This window comes from Magnolia sinica, chromosome 1 (assembly GCF_029962835.1).
Source record: "Magnolia sinica isolate HGM2019 chromosome 1, MsV1, whole genome shotgun sequence".
Classification (NCBI taxonomy): domain Eukaryota; kingdom Viridiplantae; phylum Streptophyta; class Magnoliopsida; order Magnoliales; family Magnoliaceae; genus Magnolia; species Magnolia sinica.
Window position 1 is genome coordinate 99,921,116 of NC_080573.1, and position 27,851 is coordinate 99,948,966.

Genomic DNA, 27,851 nt, shown 5'->3' on the forward strand with positions numbered 1-27,851 from the left:
TGCACATACCGGCTCCACAATTCCCACCATCATCACATTTTAAAGAGAAAAAAGGGAATTTTGGTCATTTCGCCCCTCAAAAAGCACCCCCACGGAATTTTGATTCCTTGAGGCATTCTTTAACTCAGAATTTCTGAGGAATTTTGCAGTAAAAATCCCAAGGAAAAATGGCTACTTCTACAACCATATTCAAGAGACTGAGATCCCTTATATTCATCGAAGTAATTTCAATAGAGATCCTAATTTGCACGCTCGTGAAAGCTTTGATTGATGTGGATGAAATGCCCTCAATCAGACCTGTTAAAATTGTCGACGATGAAATGCCCTCAATCAAACCTGTTAAAATTGTAATTTTTTTTAAAAAAATTAAACATCTAAATCCTAGCTGCTGGAAAAAATACAGCATACAATGATTTCTTAAGTATGCTCATTTCCAATCTGCCACATGGCAAACATGAGATTCACATTTGAAGGCCATCTCCATACAAAATGTTACAGTTTGTGCCTTTGCTGACATTGATCTGATGCGGCCCAACATTGATGGACCATGCCTGGAAAAATCTCATGTCAAACAGGCCTAACCAATGCTCGGTGGCTAGGAAATATATGATCAATGGAGAACGAGCAACAATGCACCATTTAACTGAAAAAAAAAGAAGACCAAAGATTGGAAGGTCAGGATCTGATGTGGGAGGACATGATCCATCCATGCTGTGGTCAGAAAACCGTGGCCCCATTTGCAATGCAGGGCCAAAAGACCTAGCATATCTTAACACCTAGGATCATATACAATACATCCTTTCTACTGGTCCTGCTACAAAGAAAAAACAGAGCTAGAGTGAACAAAATACAAGCAGTGGTGACTGATGAAGGAAGGGTAGAAGGTAAAGAGAAAGTGTGTGCAGAGATTGTTAGGATTACAAGAAGTTATTATCGAGGAAGGATTGGAGAAGACCAAGCTGGATAAATTTCATTATCGAGGAAGTTATTTTCATTTTGATATTATATCGAGTGAGGCGGTGGAATCATTAGAAAACCTCTTTTCAGAAGAGGAAGTAAAGAAGGTGGTGTTTGATTTGGGAAGTGATAAAGCACCCGGTCCGGATGGTTTCCCAATTGCATTCTTCCGGAAAATTTGGATACTTGTAAAAAAAAGAAGTGATAGTGGAGGTGGGAAGTTTAAAGGACTATAGGTCAATTAGTCTTTTGGAAGGCCCGTATAAGTTTCTGGCAAATTGTCGGCGTCTAGATTCAAAGTGGTGATTGGGGAAGTTACGTCCAGTTCACAAGGGGCGTTTTTGGAAGGGAGTCAGATAGCGGATGGGGTGCTAGTGGAGTTTGAAAGGGGTTGTGTGCAAATTAGTTATTGAAAAAGCTTATGATCACGTGGATTGAGACTTCCTCGACCATATGTCATGGAGATTGGGGTGAAGAGATAAATGGCAAGCTTGGATCCGTGGATGTTTTCAATGTGATAAATTCTCGATATTGGTTAATAATGGGTCCCCAAACGGATTCTTTTCAGCCTCGAGGTTTGAGGCAAGGGGATCCATTGTCCTCCTATTTGTTCGTAGTGGTTATGGAGGCATTAGGTAGAATGATAGATAAGGGCTCGATGGTGGGTCTTCTAAGAGGTTTTGCCATTGATAATTTAGGTTTCTAAGTGACTCATCTTAAATATGCAGATGATACTTTGTTAATGTGTAAGGCAGATGAAGAAATGGTGGACAACCTTTGAGTGATTATAATTTCCTTTGAAGTGGTATTGAGTCTAAAAGTAAACATAAGTGAGAGTGAATTGTTGGGGGTTGGCATCACAAGGGAAGAGGTAGTTTCTCAGATGTAAGGAAACATCTTTCCCAACCACATATCTTGACCTTCCTTAAGGAAAACTGGCAAAACATTTATAGGATAAAGTTGTGGAAAGGTTTCAAAGGAAGCCGTCTCAGTGGAGGAATAGGCATTTGTCAATGGGAGGGAGGCTAAACTTGATAAAGTAGTGATGTCAAATCTTCCACTTTATTGTCTTTATTTAAGTGTCTAAAATCGGTGATAAGTTGGAAAAAAAATTAGAAGGGACTTTCTTAAGCAAGGAGCGGAGGAGAGGCATAGGTTTCACCTTATGAAGTGGGAAGACGTATACAAACCATGGGATCAAGGGGGTGCGGGATTGCAAAGCTTGAAGGTTATGAACGCAACATTGTCAGGGGAGGTTCAGGGTTGAAGAGGGCAGTCTATGGAGGGAGGTAGTGAGTAGGAAATATGGGGTGGAAGAGGGGGGATGGTGGACTCGGGCCTCGTCTTTGTATAGGTCCTCATATCTTTGTTTGTCGGTGGCATTTATAAAGGGAAAGGTTTGGGATGGGATAGGTTTTTCGTTAGGAAATGGGATGAAGATAAGGTTTTGGGAGGATATATGGGTGAGGGATAAAAAACTATGCGAGGTCTTCCCTAGATTAGCAAAGATCACTGTAGAGGCAAGTGTGTGGGTGGGAAGTTGCATTTCCATACAAGGTGAGGAAGTAATTTGGTTCCCGCAAGTTAGAAGGAATATAGATGATGATCAGCTAGAGGAGTTCATTTCTTTGCAAAAGTTGCTATCCAAGGCTCATCTAGTGTTAAGCGAGTTGGATTCATTGTTTTGGAATAAGGAGAAATCCATGATATTCTCAGTTAAATCTTTCTACAAGACGCTTAGTGGAGCCACAAGCAGTTGCAAAATCAGCCAATCTGCTCATGTTTGGAGGTACAGTACTCCGCCAAAGGTTGCTGCTTTGGCATATGGTTAGTGAGTTGCAACAAATTGCTAACAATAGATAATCTTCAACAGAGCAAAATGATCTTCCGAAAGTCTGTCTAACGTGTCTACAAGATGCGGAATCAGTAGATTGTCTATTTATGCATTGTCCCTTTGCAAGAGCTATATGGGAAGGATTTTTCAAGTTGTTCGAGAAGGCATGGGTATTGTCAGGATCCATTGCTCAACATTTCTTTAAGTGGCACGGTGGTGTCCTTGGTAAAAGGCGAGAAAAAGTGTGGTAATTGTGCATGCTTGTTGGGATTTGGGTTTTGTGGCTAGAAAGGAACAATCGGTGCTTTAGGAATTAGGTGGGGCGGATTTCGGAAGTGTTTAATATTGCTAAAGCAAATGTTATGGAATGGGCAATAGCATCTAAGGCGGTTTAGCAGTTTCCTGTTAGTTGGCTTGAGTTGTAGTCTTTTTTCGCTTGTGTATATTTGTACATTTTGGTTTCAGCCTTCTGTTAATAAAATTTTCCAATGTTAAAAAATAAAATAAAAAATTAAAAAAAAAAGAAAGTAAAAAAGAAAAGAAAAAACGGAGAAGGGAAAAAAAAAATTCTTAGGATTAGCAATCAAAATATTCACCTCATGTTACAGAAATCTGCTCATCAAAAACTGTTTGGGGGTATGAAATACTTGAAATTGCTCCTATCTTCACTCACCTTTATCATTTGATGATAAATCTTCAGGGGAACACTGAAGAAAGGGAGCCAGTAAGCTTTCCACAGATGATCTTTGCTTGCTTATTTCCTTCAGAATTATAGAATGAGCAGCTTCACAAGCCTCACTACTCAGAAATCCAAGCGTCCATCTTCGGTCCACTGTATGATCATCAGAAGTGTTGGATTGGTGCCTACCAGTCTTGCTTGCTTCAACTTCTGGATCATAGTCTCTTATTCGCAAATGCAACCACGTTGGATGGTTCTCGTCGATTATCGGCTGTTCATAGTATAAACGGGTTAGATTGACAATAGAGTGGTGGTAATTATCAATTCAAGCAGCAGTTCCAAACATTAGAAACATAGGAGGGAGTTTTGGTTCTTTTGCAGCAGCTCTTAGAATTTACATATTTTGAATACCACAAAACTTTTCCTATGTAACAAGGACACTCCATTTTATAAAGAATTGTCATGCCCAATATCCTAGTCAAACACACATCAACATGGCTATAAGGAAAATGTCTGTGCATGCACGCATGTATTGGACTGTAAGTTACGGTCCACCCAGTGGATAACTTTCAATCTCTCATGTGTGTGTGGCATCCAATCCATTCAATATGTTGGCCCCGTCAAAAGGATCAACTTCTGCAAAAATCAGCCATATCCACTCATTGAGTGGACCACACTTGTAGTTGCTATTTATCAATGGCTAAACATTGTTTTCTATGGTGTGGTCCACCTGATTTTTGTACCAGGTGATCCTCATGGGATCAACCTATTGGAAAGGTTGGATTCTACATGCACTTGACAGGTTGGAAGTTATTCACTGATTGAGGCGTGTGTGTGTACACACACACACAATCTGATGAAGCACGTTTGGTTTCCTATGTTGTGTCTAAAACCGTGTCCATGTCGTCAATGACACATGCGTTCATGTCCTTAAGTTACATAGGAAATTTCAAACACAAGTTTGACAAATTGTCAAAATGTAGTAAGCTGTAAAAGCTTAGTAAGAATCAAGCATTCCCATCATGTAACATTAAAACATGAAGTGAAGACGCGCGCGCGCGCGCGCGCGCGGGGGGGGGGGGGGATGTGTTCGTGTGATTTTCAAAATATCGTCAATAATCCAGATATCTCAATTTTCCCACATTTGATATAATATCTTCCAGGAATAAAGTTTTTACAAGATATTGGGCAATATATTTTGATATTAGCGATATTCATATTCCCAATATTTCCCGCAATATTAGCATATTCCCAATATATCCATGCATGAATATGCCATCCAAGACCCAGAGTTCGATCTCTTCAAAATATCGTCAATCTTGCCTGATATCTCAGTTTTCCCACATGCGATATGATATCTTCATGAAGTAAACTTTTTACTAGATATCAATGATAATATTATCTATATCAGCCAATATATTGCGATATTTCCAATATTCCTTGTGATATCTATGATATTTCTCATGACTATGTCATCCAAACCCAAAGTTCAATCCTTCATTTTATAGGAGGGATTTCTTCATTTTGTTTCCATTTGAATAAACTCGAAGACTCGTGGAAATTAATTCAACAGCCATTATTGGACATTTTCTTATCTAGTTATGGCAATCAAGGAGTGGTGAATCAACAATTGGTATGTATACTTTTTTACCCTCAATTTAAGTTTGTCCCCTCGAGTGGTGAATCAACAATTGTTATGTCTACTTTTTCCTCCTCAATTTAAGTTCGTTCCCCTACCCATTAAAAAAAAAAAGTTGACTCCTCTTTGCTACAACACAAGTGTTGTGATTGATTAAGAAAAACAATTATGAGTTAAGCAATCATCATATACTTCTTCAGAATTGAATGCGTAAAAGAGGAACAAGTGATTTCAATATTTCTCTTCGGGTGTATAAGGCTAGGAGTATTCATGTAGAACTCACTAATTGATAAAACATGGATTTAAATATCGGTATCGTATCGGCCAATATGGGCTTATCATAGCTGTATCAGCTCAATATGATACACAATATGGGTGTGTATTGGCCCACTAAAAAAAATGAACCGTATCATCCCATATTGGCTGATACAGCTTGTATCAGTACCAATATTTCTGTACCCGTATCAGTCGGAACGATACAGGCATAAAAGGCCCAAACTGGCACTGTTTTTCCCACCTTTCCCCTTTCTTGCTTCTCCTTTCAAAAATTCTTCAGCAAGGGATTGTTTAAGGTCCATTTCTGACCACAACCACAACAATTTTGAAGATCAAAACAACATTTGAAGCACTGATTCGAAGAATTTAAGGCTCGGTACCCGATTTGGGGAAAACTGAAAAAAAGAAGAAAGTAAGATACCTATTTGTTTGTTTTTTTACTGGAATTTGATCGATTTGGTGCTATAACACCAAATTGACGACATCTTCCATGATTTCTTTTCAATTTGGTTGTTTTTCCATATATATATATATTTTAAATTTCTTTCTATTTATGTTGTATTTTTTGGGCATTTTCTGGAAATAACTATTTTTTATTGTAACTTGATCAATTTGGTAGTATAACGCCAGATTGATGAAATCTTGCATGATTTCTTCTCGAATTGGTGTTTTTTTTTCCTATTGCTTTATTTTTTCTATTTACACTGTACTTTTTGAGCATTTTCTAGAAATAACAAAAAATTAAGAACGAAGACAACTCCAGCAGTAATGAAATGTTGATTAGGGTTGAAGGGCCTAAAAAGAGGTTGAGAAGAAGACATCAAAGGACTTGAATTGTGGTGGTGAGAAGGTATATGAGGGCTCATTCACTTGTATATGACTGATTGGAGAAACAAGATTCCTATAGCCATCCCCAAATGGTCGGGACAAGGCTGATGATGATAATTTCCAACAAGAGGTGCTGCATTTGTTTCATCTACATTATGCTCTTTTTTTTTCTTTTTCTTTTTTTTCTTTTTTCACATCTCACAGTGTACAAGCTTACTTTTGGAGGGTGAAGACAAGAAGAAAAATTAACTGATGCACCCTACTAATGCATCTCCTATTGGAGAACATCTTTTACCCTACATGGAATGATAGATCTCTCAATTCAAGCTTATGATCTGACATGTTTCCACATCCAAGGTTTTCAATTTATCACACTACTTCTCTGTGCTATTTTTGATCGATACAAGTTTTTGTGGATGCACTTAGGCATGTGGCCCAACTGTCCATACGTATGCTAACATGAGTAGCAAAATGGTGATTGATTATAGATCCTTAGTGGTGCATACAACCCCAACTAATCAATATCTAGTGATAATGATAGTGTCCCACGACCTTGTCATAGCATAGGTTTTATTCCACTTGTACCTCAACATTTGTAGTTCATGTACTAGAAGCATAGAGCAGCATTCAAATCCAAGTAGAACAAACATATGTGCACACAAACAAGAACTTCTAGTCTCCCGGAAGGCATTCTTTGTCATTGTATCTCCAAAATGCATGGGGAAGGGTTCACAATCCTCAAGACCCTACAACATCATGTACTCTCTCAAGTCCTTGCTTCTACATTGTCTAGTGCCTCGCTCAGTTCTGCTTCCTTTGTTGACCTCAGTTATGCCAGCTACCGGAGCTCCTCATGTCACCATGATCGAGGGTTCCGCTGATGCATCCTTGCATTGTGCCCATTGTTATTAAAGTTCTAGCTTTGCCTAGTCCACCGTCCACTGACAAAGGTGCCACAACGAGAGGGAGATATATCTCTGATGCATTTTCAGTTGTCAGCATCCCACTCCCACTGGTTGCATAGTTTAACTTGCTTCTCTCAATACCAAAGGAGGTCCAGAAACTCCATGCTCAAGTGATGCAAATCCTCATGGGCTGAAGGAATCTTTTAGCATTGCCATGAACTGCCAATCTTGGAAGCCATCATTTCTCAGTTAACAACAGCGGACAAAAATTCACTGATGGAGATGTAAAGGATGGTCGGCGAAGAGGTTTTTAAGTTCTATATGAATGCTTGAGTTTTTCATGGTGTGTGGAGCACAAATATACAAGGGTTAGGAATAATAAATTGGTGGTGTTCTATCCTTTTAATAGATGATGAGAGGGGCAAAGCCCTGCACCCCATTAGGACTCTTCCACTCATGGCATGGCTACTTACATGTGGAAACCCACTATTGGCTGCAAAGGGGTGTAGCTAGGCACATCATCCTTTTGCTAGCAGAGACTAGCCTCATGTGGTGACAGTGTCTCCTCATTTGTGTAATCATCTGAATTAGTAAGTTTCAATGTTGCTCAACTCATGTAACAAGTCTATTTGATATGGTTTATTCCATCATTGCAACAGGTTCCTCTCCCTAGATGACACTGGCATGACTATCAAGGTGTCATCTCCAGTCATTCATTGTACTCTTGCTCATTGCTTGGTCATCGCAAACAATGGTTGATCTCTATTTGCAACATAGAATTTGGGGAGAGGGGGGTGGCACATGAATCTGACACCCACCTAGCTGGTGGTTCACAGCCACATTCAATTAACCCCTGGTCAAAAGACATGAAAAAGGCCCAAGGGGTCTAGTGCCACAAACACCTAGTTATTGACCCTTGAGGTACTCCATCCAAGTATATCAATATCGAGTTTCCCTAACGTGGTGCCTGTGCCACAAATTTCTCTCCCCCAAAGTTTAGTAATGGATCTTCTATTAGCATCCAAGACGATAGATGCTAACCTGTTTCCACACTTGTTGCCACTGGAAACAAGATTGATCTCTGCTATGGTGACCTGCATCTATATCCATCTCATTATTGCAGCCTCGTTGGGCTCTTTACAATATCTGATTCTCACTTGATTGGATGTCTCCTGTGTTGTCAACCGTATGTGTTAATTCATGCATGCTCCATACACAATGCAATTTACTCCTATCCAAGAATTCTTTGCTAGCTCAAAGGCACTGCAGTTATATATGTCATATTTGCCACTGTTCTACTTGGTAGTTGTTGCATATAGTGATATTGACTGTGCTAGCAGGCTTGATGATTGACTATCAACAGCCAAATATCACCTCTGTCAATGCATGAATATAACCTCTTCATGTTCTACGAAAAAGATGGACTTTCTCCTTCTAGTGCTGAGGTTGAATATAGGTTTTTAGCCTCTGGAGCAGCTAATACTACATTTGTGTGCATTCTACTTCGCGACTTGGACATCTCTTTCTAAGCCCTATTATGTGACAATAGCATGCTATACATGTGGCTTCAATCCAGTCTTTCAACATGAAACAAACATATAAATTGATTATAAAATTGTTCAAAAGAAAATCTCTGCTGGTGTGTGAAGGTTCACACCATTGGCTTGCTGACATCTTCATCAAAGCACTGTCAAAGGACGGCTTTTCATGGCCCAAGAGCAAGTTGATCATCTCATCACCAAAGACCCTCAACCTGAGGGGAAGTGTAGTGGCATGATTTGGCCTTCGAAGGTGCTCTTGTAATTGTTCTATTGTAAATATGTTAGTCTTCTAGATTTCTAGAATCCTCCTAGATATTCTAGAATCTTCCTAGATTGGACAAGGACTAATACTGTATTATGTATTCAACCTTTTCACCCAGATATACAACTCTCTCTAGAAATTTTACAAGGTACCCACCAAGGCATCCTTTACTTATGTATCACTCCAAATGCTCAGAGAGGGGTTCACTACCCTCCATGGTTAATGATCCCAGGAGTTCCCTTGCTGATATTGTCACAGAGTGTCTTCATTGTTGCCTCATCCTCTAGATGCCTTGGGAAGGGGTTTGACCTGAGAGCAATCTTGTCTCCACCGTCGCATTGAGGACCCATAGGACCTTGTCCCCCTGCTTTCATCTATACTGGACCTGCTTTGCTTTGACAATTCAGAGACCCCTCTCATTAGGAAGTGCAAGTGAACAACACATCACCACCATCTGTCATGATGGCCCGTCCTAGCCTCAGCCTATTTTAATGGCGAAGCACATTCCCATGGACAATCTTGCACCATATTGTTCTAGCTCTACTTAGGACTTTTTCATCTCCCTTCCAGGAGAGATACCCTATCATTACTGGCCACACATCAGCTCGTCATTAGCTAGCAGGAATCATCCAGGGTAGCATGTGTAAAGTGGGGAGATGGGTACATGTCACTTGATAACCACCTTTATTACCTGCCTTTAAGAGGGCTAGCATGGTTGTCTCCTTCAGTAGCATTGCATGAGGAGCAAGAGCCCTTCCATTCCTAGCTTGATCATAATCTTGCATCCCATTCACCTCTCAGCCCATCTTCGTCATCTCCAAGTTAGTTCAGTCTCCCAGTGCCCATATCAGGATCCGCTGGCTACTTACCCGAACACATGACCATTTCCTTTCACCTTCATCCTTTTGAAGTCTGTCAAGAAAGCCTTCTCCCACTTCTTCACTTCTACTTCTATCAGTGATCGACATTGAGGCACACCTCCAGCGGCCTTCAAAAGTTGAGGCACAATCTAGGAACTGTACACCCCACTACTTGTTGAATACCTATTGAGCAAGTGTGCCTACGCCTATCTTCCATAGGCTTCTCTCTTGCTCTCTCTCCAACTGTCTGTCACATGCTCAAACCAATGTTTTAAACATCAATGATATCAGCCGATATATCTTGTATCCCACCTGTGCCATACGAAACGCATAGGTAGTGCCGATATATCCCACATGTTCGATCCGGTGAGCATTTTCAATTTCCGGTCCCTTTTTTTGTTGAAATTATGCTAAGTCAGTGTCAAATGGTTATAAATTGATTGGTTCTTCATGTTTTGCATGAAAAATCATGGAGTTGGAGCTTTGATTTTGATATCCATTGGTTCTTCATGTTCTCCATGTTTCTTTCAAAATTTTCCTTCAACCAGCAATCAATTAGACTAATTTCAAAATACTTAGGAGTATTTGATGACATGATCATCACACACACTCTTATTTTGAAATTTGAGTGTAGGTGGTATGATTTGGGGAAGATTGAGGAAAATTCAAAATTTCCCCAATTTCTCCCAAATTGCTTGAAGTTGCATTGAAAAATTCATTTTCCCAATGTTTCCCCATGTTTCCCAAAAAGTACGATAAATTACACAATACAACGATATATCCTGTGCAATAACTAATATGTATCTGTATCCCAAGCATGTGATACGTAACGCGATACCAATAATTTGAACAATAGATAGAACATGACAGATTATTATTGCAACTCCAAACAGTCAAATCATGGCCTCAAACTTGGGTAAATGAGATTTGATGTTATGTGAGCAGCACACACATTAATGAATTTACTACATACAAGTTGTGATGATATATAAATATAATTTCTCCATGTACAATTATCAGATATACAAACATATAAAAGTGTTTTCCTTGTGTTTATGTTAGCCTCTCTAGGTGATTAGAGCAGAGATAATCCAAGCAATCAGCATTGAGTTGGTGCATAATTATCCTGTTGAAACAGAATACACATATGCATGTTATACATGTATTGAGATCAGACAAGATTCCAATAGAATGCATCCCATGGAATTTCATAGCTTCAGGAATAGTGTTTTTTTTTTTTTTTTGGAGAGATTTGGCATCTACTCTACTTCCATCCATATGTTGGGAAGTTAACTTCTAAGCTTTACGAACAGCCATAGCAGCAGTTTCTAAATTTCATAATGTAAACGATTATTGCATGTTCAAGAACTACTAGTGACTCCATGAACATTCAAAAGGATTTTATCATGCGTATGTATAGTTTATCCTCAGCCAAGCTTCTTTTCCTGATGAACCCAATGGTAGAAAAACAAGAACTGTAAATTGTAATTGGTGGTTCTTGAAACGAGTAATCGGACTGGTGATTACATCTTCAATACATTCCTATAGCAAAGTTCAAATTTCCCATGAAAAATTCTTTGATCCATAAACACAAGTAGGTAGTGGTATAAGGGCGTACATTCAACCCAGCCAATGGAGCAACCGCAACTACAACTCTTTGATGAGAATGGAGGGGAAGTTTCTCCACAAGAAGCAATTTGCCTTCAATTCCCTTTGACGTTGGTATCAAGAAAATATCCCTCTCATTGCCTTTGGAGAATGCAATTTTGCAAGGAATGTCTGGGCCTGGGACAAACCAAGTGAGAACAGAAACCGTACCATCAGCTGGAAAGTAATAACACCCAACAAATCCTGAAAAGAAAATAAATGCCAACCTGAGCTCAGCTCTGTTCCAAAATTTACAGAGAGAACATCAACGCCCAGGGTTCTTCCTGAAGTACTACTCATAGATCTGCTTCTCATGTGTAAAAAGGGGTTTTCCAGGAAATCTCCCTCCAATATAGAAGTCTTGAGAAGATGGTGGAGAACGAAAACCTGAAAATTTGATAGTAATGAGAAGGAATCTTAAATCATAATAAATGGTGTCTTCTTGATGCAAAGAGCATATGCTTTAATGGAAAGATTGACACAATACTGATTGAACCAGATCAGTATCAGTGTCATAAAACCATTCAAAATGAGAAAGGTGAAAAAAGATCTATTCTCAAAGGAGATTGAAGCTTATGTTTGTAAAAGAGAAGCATACAAAGTATTTTTTGCCAGAATAAAAGAACCAAAGGTTAATCTGAACATAGACTAATGACATTAGATACATATGATACAGAAATTAATGGAATAAAGGAAAACACTTGTGCAGACTAACATTAGAAAAAGAGCAAAGTCCCAAATAGATTTTCTAGCAAGATCACAAAAATGTGAATTGAGCATTCTCAGCTGAAAAAATAAATAAATTTGTCAACCTTGACTGCATGGACCATCCTTTGCCAAGCAAGAGGAGATGATATATCACCTGAAATATGTAAATGAAATAATTTACCGTTCTAGGAAACAAAGTCCACCAAACATTTTAGATATAAAACTGAGTTGGCAGACGAAGAAGAAGAAAACCAATTGTTGAAAAAGATGGACTTACCATCTGTTATATCTCTGAACAAAGGAGGTTCAAGGGCGAAAAAAGGATCTTTGGATTGCGATGATTCATCAAGAGCTTACAATATTACATCCAAATACATATCATGAATGCCAAAATAACATCTGCTTTAATCTCATCCTGTAATGAGGAACTTAAAAGAAAAACAACGAAGACCTTAGCTTTGGGGAAAATAAAATGAATACCTTTCTTACAACTTTCCCATTCTTTCTTCAGAGTAATTGGGATGTAATCAAACCAGCACCTGTTGATCTCTTTCAGAAGATTTTTGCAAGACTTATGATATGATATCTGTTAAAGGGAGAAGGGAATAACTAGAATCTAAGGAAACTTGAGAATTGATAATGACGACATTGAGTATATTAAATGACATCATTACATGGAGAAGGTGCAACCTAAAAAGGGGAACATGCATGAAGAGAATATGACATAAAGTTGAGCTTCAATATATTTTTCTGAAAACTTAAATAACCCCAACATATCTCAGACATTGATGAGAGGGAGATTTGCACTTGGCATTTCTCCACTTTGGAAAGATGGGGCATTGCAATTGAGATGAGACAGTTAGAGTCTTCCTTTTTAGTTGACTACATAAAGGACTTTGCAGAAGTTAATTAAGATATCCCATATAATCCCTTATGTTTTGTTGTTTCAATTGCTTTTGGCAATGTAATATTTTTACCCATGTAGTTCTTGCGGAAATACATGTAATTTTGTTTGTGTATGTATGCCGTATACTCTTGTGGAGCATTGTATCTTTCTTTCAAAGTTAATATGTGTGTGTGTGTGTTAGTCATTTTGACTAACAACAAAACAGAACACAAGTTGTTGCCCTAGTCTCCCTCCACCTGGAGTGTCCCTTCGCCCTTGCCCAGTATGTTCCCATCCGAAGTTCCACCCCGCACATACGGAGGAGTGTTAAAGTCCCTTGATATACATTCATATGCGGCGCCATCCTCTAACGACTTGAGCTTTTAGAGCAACTGTTTGTTTGACACATGTCTCCTCATGTTATTGTGTGTGTATTCTTCCAAGTGTTGTGAGTGTAGTTCACTCATTTATTGTGCAAGTTGAATATGTTTGTGAGAGAATTTTGCATGTGGATGATGGGTGGGTGACTTGATGGTTGTCAAGTTTGGTTATGGCCTCCTACTTGAAGAGAAGATTTAATGAACAAAGAAAGTTCAAGCTACATTCTATAGACAATCATCAATTAAAGTTCTTGTATCCTGCCACGTTGTGTTTGAGGGGGAGCAATGGACCATGCTCATCATCACCATCTTCTTCGTATGTATTCCAAGCTAGGTGTGATCGATATTCATGCTCCAGCTTGAGGGGGAGTGTGGAAATACGTGTAATTTTGTTTTTGTGTTTGTACTCCTGTGGAGCATTGTATTTTTCTTTCAAAGTTTGTGTGTGTGTCATTTTGACTAACAACAAAACACAACACTAGTTGTAGCCCTAGTCTCTCTCTCCCCTTTCTCTCTACACCTACTTCTACAGATTTCTATTGTTCTTGTTACACGTAGACTTTGTTGAGAGATGCATTAACATGGGGGCACAATTCATTAATTAAAAAAAAAAAACCAGCTGATTCTCACATTAAAAAGATCCAAATCATGATCAATGAGCCTCTTTTCTTGGCAAGCAAGTAGTTTTTGTAGGGCCCACCCGATACTCCACATTCTTAGCACTGGGAGTGGTGGTTCGCTTGCTAAAAACTTTAGTAACTCATTTAAAATCTGCAAAATGTTAGATAAAGGTAATCATGAGAAAGAAAAATTACCCATGAATCAATCAAATATAAAGGTGACATTTTAATAAACTTAGAAAGGATACTTGCCCCATATTATGTTGGGTACTAATCACAAAGAGATATTTTCAATGAGAAGATGGATGCACCAGTGAGGCTTATTATAGTATATGGTACAAACCTGAGGCACGTGCCTCACAAAGATATTTCCATCCATTGGTTGAGAAGGTGTGAGGTGAGTGGCCTGCAAAAAAATCATGATTCAATATAAAGAATATTCTAAAACAGTTAAGACGGTCATTAAATCCTTTACCCATTCATAACATGTAAGAAAGCATCAGTTCAAAGTCAAATGAAATCAAGTTTCAACAGAGACAAACTTAAAAAACAAAAAAGTAGAGTCTGAGAACGAAGGAGATGAGAGTGCGCGATCGTGAGAGTCCGAGAACGCAGGAGATGAGAGGGCGCGATCGTGAGAGTCCGAGAACGCAGGAGATGAGAGCACGCAATCGTGAGAGTCCAAGAACAATCTAGAAGAAGAAAAAAAGGGTGGTGATGAGAGCGCGCGATCGTGAGAGTTCGAGAACAATCTAGAAGAAGAAAAAAAGGGTGGTGGTGAGAGCGCGCGATCGTGAGAGTCCGAGAACGCAGGAGATGAGAGCGCGCGATCGTGAGAGTCCTAGAATGCAGGAGCAACTACAAGATCGAGAAGCTTCTAAGTGTCAGTGGGGAGATTCATCAATAGACGACAGCGATCACTTGCTTGGTGATCGCGAATCGGGGAGAAACAGGGATCTAAGGAATATAGAAGATACAAAAGTTACTTTAGAGGAAGGTGAATATGTGCCTCAGAAAGACACGGACTGGAAGGAAGTTCATCGTCGGAAAAATGCCTCCGTGGCATTAACGGCAAGAAATCAGACCGCGTATCCTACTTTATTTGTGAAGGGTTTCCCGGCTGGTTGGTTTCCTCTCAATGTTGAAAGGGTTTTTGGATGGGCAGGTGCGGTCATGGATGTAGTGATGCCAAGAGATTGGAACAGTGGCGATTACAGAGGATTTGCTTTAGTTCATATGTCTGCTGAGGCAGAATTAGCAAGAGCCGTCACCATGCTGCATGGGGTGAGGTTTGCTGGCTGTCCTTTTCGGCATGCTCGATTTGGGCCCCCTTTAGCCCGTCCTTAGTTCTCTCTCCCTACTGCTCCCTTTCCTCCCCAAATCTACTGACCTAAGCGTGTCCTACCCCCTCCCCTTCCTCCTCCTCCCCCACCTCCACCTCCCCCGCTCCCGATTGAGTCAGCGGCCCCTTCCTTTAAGGAGGTTCTCCTTCTCCAGCATCAACCTCAACCTTACCCTCCCTCCACGTCCCCGTCTTCTGACCCTCCTGCTCCCACCGTCCCCTCTTCTATGGATACATCCTCTCCCTGTTCCAAAATGGGCATCCCTATTACAGTCAATACTGACTTCTTTCATAAGGCGAAGGAAGATCTAAAGGAGTCGGTGGTGATAGTATGTAAAGAAGGAGCATCGCTATCGCAAGTGAAGGACTGGATAGCAGAAACAACGGGTTTTAACCCAGGGAATTATAAGATCAAACCGTTGGGTTATAATGAGTTATGGCTTAAGGTGTGCCCCGGAATCAACCCGGAAATGTTGATCATGGCAGGCCATCTTCGTTTCGGAGGTCCGGTGGCTACGGTGAAGAGGTGGGAAGAATTCTCGGTGTTTGGCATGCAGAACGTTTGGTTCCAAGTCTGGGGAATTCCATTAGAATTATGGTTTGATGAATTCTTTATTGCAGTCGCTGCTTATCTGGGATCGTTTCTTGAGTTAGACGTGAAGACGAAACTCGGGGAGGAGATCGGCGTTATCAGACTCAGAGTTAGAAGAAAGAAGGGTGTTGATCCGCCTTCATCGGTGAAGGTGATAGTGGAGGATCGCTGCCTCGACTTCCTGGTGATCAAGGAAGCCTTCGATGATCCGCTTCCTCGTTGGGGCGATCTATGGCGAATCAGGGAAGGTCCTTCGCCGGAGCAGCCGCTAACCTCCCAACCATGGCGGAAAGAAGGCACACAAATCCCATGCTCCAGCAGAACACCGGTTCTGACGCCTGTCATCTCTCTCCGCCAGCAGACAGAATGACCGCACCGTAGCCACCACTGCGACACGTGGAGCTCATCTATCCTCTCAGCCACCTTCTATAGTTCCTACTCCTCGCTAGGCGTGCGATCTGATGACCGACTCCGATATGGCGACACATGCTGTACTTGGTGAGACACGTACATCCAACGATCGCCCTGCAGCCAAATTCCCAGCGGACAATTCGGAGTATGCTCAAACTTGCCAGGCTTTTATCCGGGAAAATCTGCAACCGGCGTCAGGAGCAATTATGTTAGCTCCTTTCGCGATACGCAATCTAGGACGCGTGGCACGTGTAGAAGGAAACAACGAGGGACGCGTGGAGCTCAAGGAGAATGCTCGGTGTATTTCATCGCATAGCGAGGATCTATGTGATGGATACGCGGAGGGCGCTGAAGGCAGTTTACGTCCTATCCAAGGACACGTGGCAGACGCCCAGGTTATCCCTCCTCTCTCGGTTCGTTTATTGTGCGGGTCCCCTTCGGATCTGGACCCGACTTTGGTCTCCACCCGATCAGCCGTCATACCTCCATTGCCTCTCCCGTTAGCCATTACGTCCTCTACTTGCCTCACACCCATGCCCCCTTACACCTAAGTCTTCTTTCTGCCTCTGATGATCCTTCCGATTCTCGATATCTGTCCGACCGCAGTATGTCTGAGATCCATTCTTAGACATCTTCGCCTTGTTCTCATTCTGCTTCCTCCCTCCCGTCTGCTGACGCTCTGGACATGTGGCCGATCGCTTCTTTTTCAAGATATTATGTCTACTGAGTGTCTTATAGTGGAACCGCTGCAGATGATAGCTGATCCTCAAATTGATCCATCGACATCGAAAATGGACATATCTGATCTGTTGGCCAAGATTCAGAAGAAGCGGTGGATACGAGATGCAATTGGTAAAGTGGGAAGGTCCCTTGGTTTGTCCTTCGGGGATAGGGTGGAAGATTACATTGCCTTATTTCAATGTATTGAAAATAGAGGCAGACCCATTGAGAAGAAATCTACTCCTGCAAAACACTAAGTCAAGATTTCAAGCTCCTGTGAGCTGCTACGACTTGAAGCCAACCCAGGGTTTATCTCAACTTCTGTTTCCAATTCTAGACGTCAGGGTAAACAGGGAAGTGTAGTGATCCCATGAAGATGATCTCCTGGAACGTTAGGGGGGTAGGCTCCAAGCATAAAAGGAGTCTCATTAAGGTGACCATCAGCAGGAAAAATCCTAACGTTCTCTGTTTGCAGGAGACAAAGGTCTCTCATTTAAAAGACACCCTCTTGGCAACTTCGTGGAAAGCTAATGATGCGAAATGGATATCTGTTGATGCGGTTGGAAGCTCGGGTGGGATTCTCGTCGCCTGGAAATCCTCTATATGGAACCTTGTCTCTTCTTCTACAGGCACCTTCTCGGTGTCAGTGACTCTTCAAGATAAGTCTTCCTCCACTCAATATCTTCTTTTAGTTATTTATGGGCCTACCAGTCAGTCTCTCAGGGCAGATTTCTCGGATGAGCTATCGCAGGTTAGACGGTCATTCTCTGGACTGTCGTGTGTGGTTGGTGATTTTAATGTCACGCGCTTTCCGGAGGATCACTCCAGACGCAGAAGACCCTCCGCTACCATGGCTCGCTTCTCTGACTGGATCCAGCAAGAGCAGCTTATTGATTTGCCTCTTTTGGGAGCGAGATTCACATGGACCAATGGTCAGGCATCTCCTATCCAATCTCGCCTGGATAGATTCCTTGTCTCTCCAGAATGGCTTGAGGCTTTCCCGACTACAAAGCAAATCGCCATGCCTCGTACCACTTCCGATCACTGCCCGATTCTTCTCAGTGTGGAAGATGACAACTGGGGCCCAAAACCTTTCAGGTTCAATTCTTCTTGGCTCCATTCGGAGGGTCTCCATCAGAAAATCATTGAATGGTGGAAGTCTTTCTAGGTGAAAGGATATGCTGGTCATAAGTTGCTCTGTAAACTCAAACTTCTCAAGGAGAAGCTGAAGGAATGGCGTAGGGAGGAAGCTCAGAAACGTGAGGTAGAGATTGAAGCTCTTTTGGCCGAGCTTCAGAGAATTGATCTTGACTCCGAAGAAGTTCCGATGTCAAAAGAGGTTTTAGTCAGGCGTATATCCATCATTCAAGACCTCTTGAACAAAGCTCTAGAAGAAGAAGCGTCCTAGAGGATTAAATCCAGAGTCAAATGGATTGCAGAAGGGGATAAAAACACTAAGTTCTTTCATTAAATGGCCAACATGCATTCTCGGGCTAAGGCAATTCTCAGCATTTACGACAAGGGCAACAGAATCGAGGATAGAAAGGAGATAGAAGATCTCGCCATTTCTCACTTTCAAGAGCTTCTGTCGTCCGAGAACTGGACCAAACCGACTTTAGATTCTATTTCCTTTAACAGGCTTCAGGCAGATGATGCGGATTTTCTGGAATCCCAATTTACAGAAGAAGAGGTTTAAGGCTGCCGTGGATGCTTTGGGAGGGGATAAGTCTCCAAGCCCAGATGGTTTCCCGATCGGCTTTTACCAAATCTTCTGGGATTTAGTGCGCCAGGATGTCCTTCAATTTGTTCAGGAATTCCATACTCGAGGAAGATTATCGAAAGACCTTGGAGACACTTTTATTTCTCTTATCCCTAAGGTGGCGGGTGCGTCCTCATTTGCTGAATTCAGGCAGATTAGCCTGATAGGGAGTCCCTACAAAATTCTGGCAAAAATTTTATCCGTTCGGTTGTCGAAAGTCATTGGGAGCCTCATTTCCAGCAATCAGCATGCCTTCATAAGAGACAGACAAATCATCGATGGTGCACTTATTGCCAATGAAGTTCTGCATACTTGTCATAAATCCAGGTGCAAAGGAGTCTTCTGTAAGCTGGATGTTGTCAAGGCTTATGACCATGTTGATTGGGATTTTCTGTTATATATGCTATCACGGATGGGCTTTGGAACCAAGTGGAAAAGATGGATCGTTGCTTGCATTGGATCGGCCCACTTCTCCATTATTCTAAATGGTTCGCCTAGAGGTTTCTTCAGAAGCTCGAGAGGTTTGAGACGGGGACCCTCTCTCCCCGCTCTTATTTCTTATTGTGGGAGAGGCGCTGTCCCAAATGCTAATGAGAGGTCAGGAGCAAGGTCTTCTTCGTGTTATCGAAATGCCGGGTCTGTCAGCTCCCCTAACTCATATTCAGTTCGCAGATGACACCCTTATATTCTCTGAAGCTTCGGAAGAGAAAATTGAGCACCTCCTCATTGCTCTTCGCTGCTTCGAAGCGGTATCGGGATTAAGGATCAATCTGAATAAATCGAGGATCCTTGGTGTCAATGTTCCGCAGAAGTCTCTCCAGAAGTTTGTTTCCATGCTCGGCAGCCGCATCGATTCCTTCCCAACAAATTTTGTTGGTCAACCCCTTTCAGTGGGATCCCCACCGAAGAGCATGTGGGAAAGGGAACCAGTAAATTTCAGAGATATCTGGCATCCTAAAAATGCCGATATCTGTCTCTGGGTGGTCGGTTGACTCTAATCAAAGCAGCTCTATCTAGTCTTCCCCTTTATTTCATGTCGTTGTATAGATGCTCAGGGTCGGTTCTTAAGAGTATGGAGAAAATTCGAAGAGAGTTCTTGTGGTTTGGCAAGGAAAATCAGAGGAAGATTCGTCTTCTAGAATGGAATCAGGTGTGCAAGGTCTTCAACGAGGGAGGTGCGAATGTTAAGATTCTAAAGTTAATGAATTCAGCACTGCTGGGGAAATGGGCTTGGTGATTTGCGTCGGATCAAGATACCCTTCGGTCTTTGATTGTTAGAGGAAAATATGGTGCTTCCCATGGTAACTGGTGGCCTCAAGATAAGTCATACTACAAGGCTTCTCACATCTGGAAAGGAATTCTCAAAGCCAAGAACCCGGTAATAGCTAATAGTAGGTATGTGTTGGGCAATGGTTTAGCGACTTGTTTTTGGGAAGATCTATAGGTTGGAGAAAAGCCTCTCAAATTTTTATTCCCGTAAATCTATCGGCTTTCACCTAACAGAGGGATTTTTATTAATAGATGTGGTTATTTCACTTCCGCTCAGTTTGCTTGGGACATCAAATGCTCTAGAAATCTCAATGACAACGAGGCTGATGAATATACGTCTCTTCACGATCGCATCTCCAAAACTAAGCTCATTCCCTCTCAGCCTGACAGCATTGAGTGGATGCTGGAAAAATCCGCGGTCTTCTCAGTCAGGTCCCTCTATGCAGCTATTTATCCTACGGCCCAGCCTCAATTTGATGCGACTCCTTTTATTTGGAAATATCAAGTTCCGCCTAAGATCAAATGTTTCGGGTGGCTTGTGGCTCGTAATAGAATTCTTACTATTGATAATCTGGCCAAGAGAGGCATGCAAATTGTCAACATTTGCCTTTGTTGTATGCGTCAGGCAGAATCCGTGAACCATTTGTTGGTACACTGTTCCTTTATCTCGCCCATATTGATGGAGTTCTGCTGGCTTTTCTCAGTTTCCTGGTGTGCTCCGGAATCGGCTACTAAGATGTTGATTGCGTGGAATGGGTGCAAGCTTGGTAAAATCAAATCGATTATCTGGCGCATGGCCATTCTAGCCATTTGGTGGGCTGTCTGGGAGGAAAGAAACAAAAGATGTTTTAATGATCGATCCTCTTCTGCGAAGGCGGTGGGTGCTAGGGCTAAATCGATGGTTTTAGAATGGGCTGCTAATGTAAAGGATTTGAATAGGGCTGATCTTACTTTTTTAGGTGGTTAGGAGTCGTCTGCTATCTCAGCAGTTCTCCTTCTTTTGTTTCTCTTTTCCTTCTTTTGTAGTTTTTTCCCCTCTTTTAATGCATTTTCTCTTTGTTGCTTTTTTCTTTAAAAAAAAAAGGTAAAAAGATGAATATAATAAATAAAGGGGATTTTTGGACAAAGGGTGGCCTACGTGGCAGCTTTCTACCCATCTCTTTCCAATTTTCTCAGTTTTTTTTTTTTTTTTTTTGCTTTTAGGTATCAACTTCCCCTCCATCAAAAATGTGCTAAGGCTTAGAGTTTGGGTAATCTGATGGACTACTTAGAAATGGTATTCTAGCTATGTAATCACACACATGACTCATCAACATGATACATGTGAGATCAATGCCCACCCTTGCTTGATCTTTGGGCCGATGCATGTTAAGAGTGGGATCAACATGTTAAGTGACTTGGATCTGACACAAGCTTTCTACATTGCACATGTTATGCAATTGCACATAACATGGTCCTTGCTAGAGTTATGGCCCATACTACTTGTGTGAGTTGATAGCCCATATGACTTGTGAGCTAATGTGGCCAGAAATATTGCTTCATGAGATTGGTTTTCCAGTCTTACGTTGTAATAATCAGGCTACTTCGCACATTGCTAGTAACCCGGTCTTACATGAAAGGACTAAGCACATTGTATTGCACTTTATTCATGAGAAGGTTTCCTCTAACGAGATATGTAATACACTCGGTAAATTTAAGGGGTAATTTTTTATTTTTTATTTTTACTAATGCTTTTTTTTTTACTAAGGCCTAAACCATTAAATGGATCATTGGGTCCATCCAATTGAAATCTAGGATGAACCGTCCATTGGATCATCAATCCAAACCATGAATCTTCAATCTAAACCCCTTAAATGGAAAAGCAACCGTTGGATCGCTAAATATACTGTTAAAAAGAAAAATCTTATCCAACAAATGAGTCGCCCAAATCATGAGGATTGGATTAATGGACCCTTGGCCCATCCATATTTGAGGACTCGTAACATAACCCTTAACATATTATGAAAGTCATCTTGATTAAAACAAAAAAATCATGTAGACATCTCTGATACCAATATGTCACACCTAGGGTTTGAGTTGTCGGTATCGCTACAAGTTTCGTTGGCTGGAGATAACGATATAATATCATTATCACCAATAATTAGAAATGTGGGGGAAAAGGCCGAAACATGGAGAAAACGGTGGAATTTTTCAGTGAAACTTTAGGACATGACTAAATATACATATTTACATATTTAGGAATATAAAAAAAATTTACAAAAAGAATGCATTACACAATAAGTTTTTATTTAAAAAGCGTGTTGCAGTAAGAAATCACTCCAATTGTAACCAAAATGAGTATATATAATACAAATGCAACAAGCATACAATAATTAAGACATGTAAAAGTAAATGAACTAAAAAAGTACACTCTTCTGGCCATCTTTCGTTCCCACATGGAGTGACGAGGTGGCTCATAGTCATCATCTGGATATCGTTGCAGTTCGGCGTAGTACTGTTGCCCAAGCTATTGGCAGTACTGTTCCCAGGTCATCCTCTACTCGTACAAACTAAGTAACTCTCTTATGTATCTCTGATACTCGTCCTCCCCGAACTGGACAAGTACACCCAGACGTGGGTACTATGTGACATACATTGATGGCATTGGCTGAGTAGGGTCTTGAGGGAACAAATCGAGTCTAACCCCGATTCCCTGATAGTATTGGTGACAGTCACATGAGTACCTTGAATATCCTCCTATCAAAGGGTCATGACTCAAAGAGCTATTTGTTGGCTGCCCATATCCATGGGTAGACGAGTGTAACTGAATGCCCGAGCTGTCATGCCCATACATGTGAGGTAGAGGCCATGGTGCATGAAGAGTGGACGAGAAAGATGCAAATCCAGTAGAAGAGAGATTTTCCATGTTAGAGAGGTAAATACAAACCATCTCGCAATAACTCGCTACACCATTAGCGTGGAATGAACCACCGACTCAAGAAAGTGATGACAATGAGTCAAATGGGAGTGACATTAACATGTTCCATCTTGAAGCTCCGTTTGTTGAGCTGCAATGAGCGGGAAGAAGGGATTATTATGACTGAACTAGGGAGTTAGAAGTCAAGGTAGAAGTTCATGAATATCATGGTAACATGCGCAAGGACGATTTTCTAGATTGGATTGATGCCATGGAGAGGATCTTTGATTACAAAGATGTGGACAAAGCAAAAAAAGTGAAAATAATCTCCATGAAGTTAAAAGGTAGAGCTTCGGCGTAATGGGAACAAGTTAAGGACACCCGAGAAAGGCGTGGGAAGTCCAAGGTAAAAACATAGGAGAAGATGAAGTCTCTCATGAATGAGGCCTTTTTACCCATCGACTATGTACAATCTTTTTTCCAGCGATAACAACATATCCAACAAGGTAACAGGACTGTAGAGGAGTATGCAGAAGAGTTCCATCATTTGGTGGCCCGAAATCATTTATCCTAGATCAAAGAGCAGCTGGTTACTCATTTCATGGATGGGTTGCAGCCCACTATTGTAGATTAGTTGGGGATTCAGCCAGTATTAACTGTTGTAGAAGCATGCAAGCAAGCCACCCTAGTTGAAAGGAGGACCAATGCCGAGTATGGTCACATGGAAGCTTCTAATCGATCCACTGGTATTCCGGGTAGCAGTAATAAGCCTGTAGGGAATTCAAGTCGGGCAAAAATGTCACTCTAGTGTCATGGTCGTGAGTTCCAAACAATGAGGCAATAAGACAAACAAGTCAGAATAATATATGGTGCTATAAATGCAATGGAAATTGGGCATATTTCCTCTGAATGTAAGAAACAACAAGTCAATTTGGCCAGTAATTCCAAAGTAGTTGTGGAAGAACAATCAGTTGATGATGAAGGTGAGACCATTGAGGGAATGCATGGTGCGGATTATGAGATTGATGGTGGAGCTGAAGGAATATGTGGTGATGCCCAGAAACTTTGGTGATTCAAAAGGCTCTTCTTGCCCTCAAGTTGCCTAAGGAAGATGATTGGTTGTGGACTAATGTCTTCTACACGAGTTGCATCGTGAATGACAAAGTTTGTGTGGTGATCGTTGATCTCTGAGGAGGTAGTAGAAAAGCTCCAGTTGAGGACCGAGAGGCATACGGTTCCACATAAACTAGCATGGTATAAGCAAGGTACTGAGGCAAAGTTTTCTCATCGTTGTTTAGTTTCTTTTATGACTGGAAAAACCTATCATGACAATGTGTGGTGCGACACAATTCAGGGGATGGACATGTGCCACATATGTTAGTGCGACAGGCAGACCATTCACGATGGTTGGAAAAACACATACACCTTCAAGATAATCAGAAAATGGTATTGAAACCCAAGAGAGAGAGTCCAGGCGAAACCTACAACCACGGGGGATGTCAACCTTCAGTCCCATGCAAGGTTTACGGCAGATAGACGACGTAAGAAGGTGAGTTTCGAACAGGGAGATCTAGCTATAGAGAATGCTAGTGTATTGTGTATGTGGTTAGTGGCCCTATGTATGTGGTTAGTGGCCCTTTTAGTGTAAGTGCATCTGCACACTTCCCTCTTCTCCTGCAGTGTACTATATGCTTTATTATAATAAAACATTGTGTGTTAGAGCAAGCAAGCCTAACACAACATCTCTCCTAAACTCTCCTCCCCTCTCAATATTCTCCTCTTTTCTTCACATTATTATCATCAAATCATTCTCTACTTGGTATCAGAGCTTAGATCTAGGCATTCCGCATCCAACAAATTGAGAGGCGACACGTCACCTTGCTGACGTCAGTAGCCGTACGGCTGGCGTCAGCGTTGTACGGACATATGGACTCCGTTTGAGCTAAAAGTTTAGGGGTTTGATAGATCTTGATTTTAGAAGATTTGTCATGATTTTTTCAGAATTTTTTGGACCTCCTTTCATGGTATTTTGGGCGAAATAGAGAAATTCGAAAATCGGGCCCATCTTCCGTTTTTCTTCGATCTACCTTAAATCGGTAAGCTTTTCTTTGGTTTCTTTGCTCAAGATGGACCGAAATCTCCCTCCCAAGCTACCCATGGAGGATTTTTTACTTAAGATCAATGTTTGAGAAGTTTTTAACCTCAAACGGACGTACGGCTAGGCCGTTTTTCACTCAGTTGGGCCTTTTTTGACTGAGTTTCATGGTATTTTGGATGATTGATATTTGTTTAAGGTTTATCTCTTATCATCTTGAAGGATTGAGTGAGATAGAGTTGTTTGAATCAATCCTTCTTGGTGTAGTGCCTCTCTTGGCATAGGTTTATCTCTCTTGGACTCTCCTATGGCCGACAAAGGGCCCTCATCTCTTGGCATAGGGTCTCTTGAATCCAACCCCTTGCAGATTACCTCAGCTAAGTTGAATGGTGACAACTATCTTCAATGGGCACAATCTGTAAAAGTCTTTTTAGGAGCCCGTGAGAAGTTGTCGTATATTTTGGATGATCCCCCAAGCTCTACAGATGTTACCTACAAGTCTTGGACAAAGGAGAATTATCAAGTTATTGCATGGTTGTTGAATAGTATGGATTCCTTGATTAGCCACTCAGTGATGTTTTTATCCTCAGCTAAAGGCATTTGGGATACGCTTCATGATATGTTCTCGGAATCTCAGAAATTTTCACAAGTATTCTAGCTTATTCAAGAAATTGGTCGGTTCCAACAAAACTCCAGATCATTAAAAGATTACTATTCGACGCTTCGGGGTATGTGGGATAAGTTGGATATGTATCAGCCTCTTCCTTTTAAATGTAAAGAGGATCATGAACATGCTCATAAGCAGTGAGATGATACTTGTATCATGCAGTTCCTAGCTGGGTTGAATTCTGATTATCTTCATGTTCGAGATTAGGTTGTTATGCAAGATCCTCTTTTCCCATTGACGATAGTCTATGCCATGTGTCAGCGTGCTACTGTCTCTACTCTTCCTTCTCATTCATTTGTGCCACCTGAGCGTTCGGCACATCTTGCTGGTGATCAGTCCTCTCTTAGTCTTCGGGTACCATCCTTGAGTTCAGGGCGCATTTCTGATTTTGGTGGTCGTGGTAGAGGCCGCAAGGGAGATCGCAGTCGTGGCGGCCGTAGTCTTCATGGTCGTGGTGGACGTGTTCGAGGACGTGATGGTTCCCGCATTTGTTCACATTGCATTGGCACTAATCACACCATTGATTATTGCTGGCAGATACATGGTCGTCCTACGTATGCTGCTGCTTCTGTTGCATCCACAGTCGCTCCTGAGATAGTCTTCCACCCCGATAACTGAGCAGTCTACTTTGGGGGAATCTCTTATCATTTCTCGGGCTGCATATGATGCCCTTATGCGGCTTCACATTCATGATATTCCTGAGCCATCTTACGCAGATTCGGCCCACCCAGGTACTGCCCTTCTTGCATCATCCTCTCCAACCTCCTGGGTCATAGACTCTGGAGCTTCCTCTCATATGACTAGTAAGTTTCAATTCTTTTCTTCTTATTCTCCTTCTCCTTACACTTAGTATGTCACAGTCGCAGATGGAACCCAAACTCCCATCTCTGGGATTGGATCCATCCCTCTTTCTTCTTCCTTGTCTTTGTCCTCAGTCTTGCAAGTGCCTCGTTTTCCATTAAACTTATTGTCTGTTAGCTCTCTTACTAAATCATTAAATTGTTCCATTACCTTCTTCCCTTCTTAATGTTTGTTTCAGGACCTATAGACAAAGAGAGTGATTGGTGGGGGGCATGAGCGAGGAGGCGTTTATCTTCTCGATGATACACCCATTGCCGCTTCTAGTACCCTTTCTCTAGATCGAGAGTCCATGACTCTGTGACATTGCCGCTTAGGCCACCCATCCATAGCTAGATTGAGAATTTTGTTTACCTCCTTATCTGTCACTCAACCGTTATGTTGTGATATTTGTGAATTGTCTAAACATCATCGTGCTACGTTTCCTCCTAGCTTTTCTGGGAGGAAATCTCAACCTTTTCTTCTGGTTCACTCGGATGTCTGGGGACCAGCTACGGTTACCTCCGCTTTTGGATTTAGATATTTTATTACCTTTATTGATGATTATTCACGCATGACTTGGATTTATCTTTTGAAATCTAAAAGTGAAGTGTTTGATGCGTTTAAAGTGTTTTATCATGAAGTGTGCACTCAATTTCAATGTTCCATCAAAACTCTCCATTCTTATAATGGGGGGGAATACATGTCTACTGCCTTTTTGTCCTTCTTGCAGGAACGTGGTATTTTGTCTAGGACGTCGTGTGCTCGCACACCTCAACAAAATGGTATTGCAGAATGAAAGAATCGTCATCTTCTTGAAGTTGCTCGCACCCTTCTGCTTGGTATGCATCTACCTAAACATTTTTGGGGTGATGCTCTTCTAACCGCTACTTTTCTTATTAATCGTATACCCTCACGTATCCCGTCTTACAAATCTTCATTTACTATATTGTATCCTCATGATAATCCATTTCCTCTACCACCTAAAGTTTTTGATTGTACATGCTTTGTTCAAATTTTGGATGGAAATAATGATAAACTTAGCCTCAGGGCAATTAAATGTGTCTTCTAGGGTATACTCGGAGTCAGAAATGGTATAAATATTTTGACCCATTGACTCGCAAGAAATATGTCTCCGCCGATGTCACATTCTTTGAGGATATTTCTTTTTTCTTAGCTCTAGGCCGATCCCTTTGTGATCGTCTTGCGAGTTAGGGGGAGTATGACTCTTATCCTCTTTC

At 41.4% G+C, this 27,851-nt stretch overlaps 1 protein-coding gene across 3 annotated transcripts in view; it reads right to left on the reverse strand.

The window, feature by feature from the left end:
- Positions 1–237: 237 nt before the first annotated feature.
- The window catches only part of LOC131252378 (protein TRANSPARENT TESTA 9-like), a 79,360-nt gene continuing 51,746 nt past the window's right edge, over positions 238–27,851 (reverse strand). The window contains exons 14-22 of one of the 3 annotated variants that reach the window (XM_058253071.1): positions 14,366–14,428; positions 14,033–14,173; positions 12,617–12,722; positions 12,414–12,488; positions 12,241–12,290; positions 11,656–11,815; positions 11,400–11,566; positions 3,465–3,741; positions 238–643 (exon numbers count right to left, since the gene is read on the reverse strand). In XM_058253071.1, the coding sequence (XP_058109054.1) occupies positions 462–643; positions 3,465–3,741; positions 11,400–11,566; positions 11,656–11,815; positions 12,241–12,290; positions 12,414–12,488; positions 12,617–12,722; positions 14,033–14,173; positions 14,366–14,428 (1,221 nt within the window). In that variant the 3' untranslated portion in view covers positions 238–461. The other 2 variants (XM_058253073.1, XM_058253072.1) reach the window with 2 other exon arrangements.